The sequence below is a fragment of the Anabrus simplex genome, chromosome 7 (genome assembly GCF_040414725.1).
Source record: "Anabrus simplex isolate iqAnaSimp1 chromosome 7, ASM4041472v1, whole genome shotgun sequence".
In the NCBI taxonomy this organism is placed as follows: domain Eukaryota; kingdom Metazoa; phylum Arthropoda; class Insecta; order Orthoptera; family Tettigoniidae; genus Anabrus; species Anabrus simplex.
Window position 1 is genome coordinate 156,003,054 of NC_090271.1, and position 5,494 is coordinate 156,008,547.

Sequence of the window (5,494 nt, forward strand, 5' to 3'; positions counted from 1 at the left end):
ATTTAACATAGCAAATAGCCCATCTTGTTCTTGTGGATATAATAATGGAGACAGTGATCATTTAATTTTTCAGTGTCCCCAATATGCACCTCAACAGAGATTCTTAATGAGGAAATTAATCAGACTTCACGTACCTTTGCCCACGCGAGTTTCAGTCTTGCTATTCCATCCTTCACCACAAATCATCACTATTCTTAACGATTATCTTGATTCCACTCACATAAGGTTGTAATTACGCTATAGTCATTCAGTTGTTTCACGACTAAGTTGCCAGTGCATTCCTCACATCCCTTTTTTGTAGGTCATATAGCGTTTTCTTCTATTATATGCTATTACGTAATCTAGTGGTTCTAAAGACTATTAGTGATGCGTGTGTAACCTAAAAGTGAATTAAGTGCAATATTAATAGCGGCTTGTGACTGGGAGATAGAACTTTTAGTCCCAACCTCCTCAAGAAAGAAAAGAAAAGAAGAATAAGAAGCAGCACGCATGCACGTGGACTGTGTATGACTGCATGGTTGTCTCCGTCTGGTGCAACGATCGTAGATCGTACGGATCGCACCTTCAGTTTCCGTTCAGTTTCTTTTCTTTGCTACAGTTTAGGGTGCATGGCTAATGCAGCAAACTGGTTTCAAACACTATCATTATGGAAGGCGACTGGAGTGCAGCGGTGTTAGTGCAGTTCGTTGACCAGGCTGGCGAAGCTATTGGTAAACCTATGCAGTACAGTATTAATGTGACCAAAGAAGAGCTCGGTGGGACATGTTTAGTGCTCCTAAATGAAAGTCCTGATATTCCGTACTCCCTTTTTGTAAATGGCCAAGAGATCGTTGGCACCCTTCTATCCTCTCTTCAAGGTTCTGCTCTTGAAGAAATTGTTACAGTTAAATTTCAGAGGCAAGCACAGTTTCGTGTGAATGCTGTTACAAGAAATAGTGGTGATCTGCCCGGGCACACGGAAGCAGTTGTTTGTGCAGCTTTCAGCCAGGACAGTCTATATCTAGCTACTGGTTCAGGAGATACTACCGTCCGATTGTGGGACGTTGGTGGTGTTTACTGCCTTCGTATTTGTCAGGGTCACAAAAATTGGGTGTTGTGTGTCTCGTGGGCGCCAGATACAGTAAGACTTGCCTCAGGGTGTCGCAGTGGCTCTATCATTATTTGGGATCCCACAACTGCTCAGCCCGTACGAACTCTGAATGGACATAGAGACTGGATAACTAGTCTTTCATGGGAGCCTTTACACAGAAGTGCTCCAGTCCGTCGACTAGCCAGCTCATCAAAAGACACCACTATCAGGATTTGGGACACTGTTTCTGGACATACATTGGTAATTTTAAGTGGACATTCACTTTGCGTTACCACTGTTCGATGGGGTGGTATTGGATTTCTGTACAGTGGTTCACAAGATCGAACTGTTCGTGTCTGGAAGGATAAGGATGGATCTCTTTACAAAACATTAAATGGACATGCTCACTGGGTAAATATGTTGGCTTTGAGTACTGATGGTGCCTTGATTAATGGTGTCTTTAATCCACTTGCAAACTATTCCACTATGTCTCTTGAAGAGAAAGTAAATTTGGCAAAGCAGCGGTTTGAGAGGTTGTACAAGAATGTTGGTGAGAGGGTAGTGTCAGGCTCAGATGATAAAACAGCGATAATGTGGAACCCAGAATGTCATGGGAATCCTATTACTCGCCTTACAGGTCATCAGCAGTCTATAAATGATATTGCCTTCTCGCCTGATGGAAAATATATAGCCACAGCCTCATTTGATCGTAGTATTAAGCTATGGAATGGTATGGATGCCAAGTTTATTAGTACTTTCAGAGGTCATGTTCAAGCAGTGTACAAGATATCATGGAGTCCTGATAGACAATACCTTGTCAGTTGTAGTGCAGACTCAACAGTTAAAGTATGGAGAGTAGAAACTTGTAAGATGGAAAGAGATCTTCCTGGACATGCCGATGAAGTGTACGCTGTGGATTGGTCACCAGATGGAGAGTATGTTGCTAGTGCTGGGAAGGACCGTGTTGTGAAAATATGGCATTATTGATAATATTTGTCTATTTATTTGTGAGATAAGTATTATCGGCATACTTTTTCTGGATAGATTTGTATACCAGGGTGAGGAGTAAGGGGGGAGCTCTCCTGGTTCCGGTAGTGCTGGCAATTGAATGGAAATGAAATCTGAATTGAATCGATAATATGATCGATCAATGTGAAGTTTCTAAACTGTTATTATCTTAAGCCAACAACTGTGTCACACACATATTATATAACATTTCTCGATGCGAATCTTGTTCCTAGCATGAATTCTATAGTTTGGCTTTGCTGTGTAAACAACAGCAGTACTAGTACGTAAAGTGTATGCTAGATGTCGCACAGCGATGCATAAGTGATTCATAGTTTGTGCTTCAAAGGTTGCCAGTACGAATCTCGAAGATTGCCGAGGTCGACCGATTCAGCACTAGGGTGTGAATCTATCCAGAAAAAGTGTGCCGGTAATAAGTACCAGTATGAAGACAGATTGTTAAATAGGATTTATTTGAATTGGGGTCCTGTTGTGGTATGTTTTGACAAGTGCAGTATAATGTGTGTGCCCAATTGTGTATTTATGCTTACACATTCATATATTGCACACAAAAATGTCTTGGAAGGAACAGGTAAAATGTTGTGGAAGTCCGTAAGTAATACATCTTGGTAGTTATAGTACGCACACCTTTTCTTGAGCCCTGAGCTCCATATTGCTGAATGGAAACTAGGGCTCAAGAAAATGTGCGCGTAGTGTACATACAGAAGGGTAATGCTGGGGAGTGCTACTGAGGAAAAGTAACTATTTAGGAATTATTCCTGAAGAAAGGGAAACTATTTTAATGCTGGGGATTAATCTGACCATTTCTTTTGCAAAACTTTGTATTTAAAATGCTGGAGAGCATAAAGCAAGGTAAGGGGAACCAACTTCTGGCTATTTTCTCCGTAAGCAAGTCTTTAATTGGTCAGATAAGGAACAGAAGACACAGCATTGTCTTCACTGCCATCCATTGCTGATGTAACCATAAAGCCATCTGTATCAGGCAAAAAAACTTTGGCATTATTTTTCCATAGATTTTGTTCCCTGAATTCTGCTACACCAGGATAAACAAAAAGAGCTATGTGAATGTACAATAACACAAAAAAGGAATGAGCACATGATATTGTTTAATAAGTACCTCACAGATATATTTTTGCCAGAAACAACTGCCCCTATAGATATAACATTTGTTGCGGGTATCCACAGAGTTTGTAGCTACATGGGAGGTGAATTTTGACAATAAGTAAAATTAAGTGATTGAATATTAAATACAAAGAACACACAATACAATGCAATAATTCTTTTTTTTTCAAGTAACTGTAAATTACAAATTCCTTCTAGAGAGTAATGTCGATTATATTTTTTTAGAAAAAGCTGTGTTCTCTAGGCTAGCAAATTACTCAATATCGTTCAAAGTGATGATTGTATCATTTAGATGTAGCTGAGACAGTACATATATTTTCATTATAGACTGTTAATATCTTTCATCATTCGGTTTGCAAGCCTCTATGAATCACCTAAGTACCTCCACAATCCTCTATTTGCAATTACCACTGTGGCCTCATTTAGTTCCACACCTGTTATAATTAAATCATAATAACCAAGTTTAATCATTGTCGCCTTGGTTTCGCTATACTTCTCTTAACCTCGATGGCCTACCCCTTTATTTTCCTAGGTAACCCATCTGACTCACATTGATCTTACCACCGAAACTGGTTTATATATGTACAGCTTCATCTGGCAAATTTATTCCCCGGTTAGCCTTTATCTCCTCGTTCACAGTACCCTTCTACCATTGTTCCCAGATGTTTGTACCAGCAATCATTCCCGCTACTTTCATGTCTATTATTTCTAACTTATGAATGTTGATGATGATTTTGTATGGCTATTTCTAGCCGAGTGCAGCCCTTGTAAGGCAGACCCTCCGATGAGGGTGGTGATGCTTGTTGTTTTAAGGGGCCTAACATCGAAGGTCATCGGCCCCCGATGAGGGTGAGGGGCATCTGCCATATGTAGGTAACTGCGTGTTATTGTGGTGGAGGATAGTGTTGTGTGGTGTGTGAGTTGCAGGGATGTTGGGGACAGCGCAAACACCCAGCCCCCGAGCCACTGGAATTAACCAATGAAGGTTAAAATCTCCGACCCGGCCAGGAATCGAATCAGGGACCCCCTGAACCAAAGGCCAGTACACTGACCATTCAGCCAACGAGTTGGACAACTTGTGAATAAAATATACTGATTCAATCCAGCTTTCACTCCCATATAACAAAAATCGTGTGAAAACAGACCAATCTAAAGATATCTGGGAGCTGATTTCTTAGAGAATACTGTTGATTACAACTGCAAGCTCACAGTAGATAGAACAGCCCAAAAATAATTTACAGAAGAAATTCATCAGTGATATTTGTCTCATAAGCCTACCTGTACAATGCTTTTTGATGTAGGAATGCCAGTTTAAAAAAAAACGAAATTGACAAAATACCTACTGGTATATACTGTATAAGAGATCCTCAAGTGTTAATTTTATAATGCCTGGATGCTTTCTGAAAATGTCTCATAATACATATAGGCCTAACACACATTACCTAACTTAATTTTAAATTTAAATAAAACACTACGTCTTCCTCCTTCTCATAACCAGCGCCAGTTTCTTGAGTGCAGTGAATGAGCGCTCTCCATGTATTTTTGTCCATGTAGGTATCTTCTTCCAGAACCTGCTACAAATCCATCCTCGCCCTTCTAGATCATTTCTAATCTGATCAATCCATCATCCTACCTTACTGATTTGCAAGATCAGAGGCCACTAAGCGGCAGACGAACTACATAACAATCTTTGACTCGCTTGTGAGTGGAATACTCGCTGCCACAGAACTAGTACAGAACTGCGAGCACTATTCTGTTGATATCGTTGTTGCTTATGTTGCCTTTATAATACTTGTGAGTTAATGGACAGTTAAAGTAGAGACTAAATTTGTCAGCCGTGTGAAATAATCTTCTAATAGACAATTAAGTGTAGACCGGGCGAGTTGGCCGTGCGCGTAGAGGCGCGCGGCTGTGAGCTTACATCCGGGAGATAGTAGGTTCGAATCCCACTATCGGCAGCCCTGAAAATGGTTTTCCGTGGTTTCCCATTTTCACACCAGGCAAATGCTGGGGCTGTACCTTAATTAAGGCCACGGCCGCTTCCTTCCAACTCCTAGGCCTTTCCTATCCCATCGTCGCCATAAGACCTATCTGTGTTGGCGCGACGTAAAGCCCCTAGCAAAAAAAAAATTAAGTGTAGAGACTAAATTATGTGAGTTACTGTCTACTGTGGGGTAACTGGGATTTTTACCAATCCTAACTGGGTTTTATCAGGGGTCAGGTTTTCACCGAGAAAATCGGGAGAATCTCGCTTAAATTGAGAGATAACCGGGCAAC

At 40.8% G+C, this 5,494-nt stretch overlaps 1 protein-coding gene across 1 annotated transcript; it reads left to right on the top strand.

The window, feature by feature from the left end:
* Positions 1-482: 482 nt before the first annotated feature.
* On the top strand, positions 483-5,293 carry Nle (notchless). Its single transcript, XM_067150777.2, has one exon. It carries the CDS (start codon positions 647-649, stop codon positions 2,054-2,056), a length of 1,410 nt encoding a protein of 469 aa, XP_067006878.2. The 5' UTR covers positions 483-646; the 3' UTR covers positions 2,057-5,293.
* The last annotated feature ends 201 nt before the right edge of the window (positions 5,294-5,494 follow it).

Excerpts from the sequence above, each read along its gene's own strand:
- Nle (XM_067150777.2), top strand. The coding sequence starts at position 647 with ATGGAAGGCGACTGGAGTGCAGCGGTGTTAGTGCAGTTCGTTGACCAG.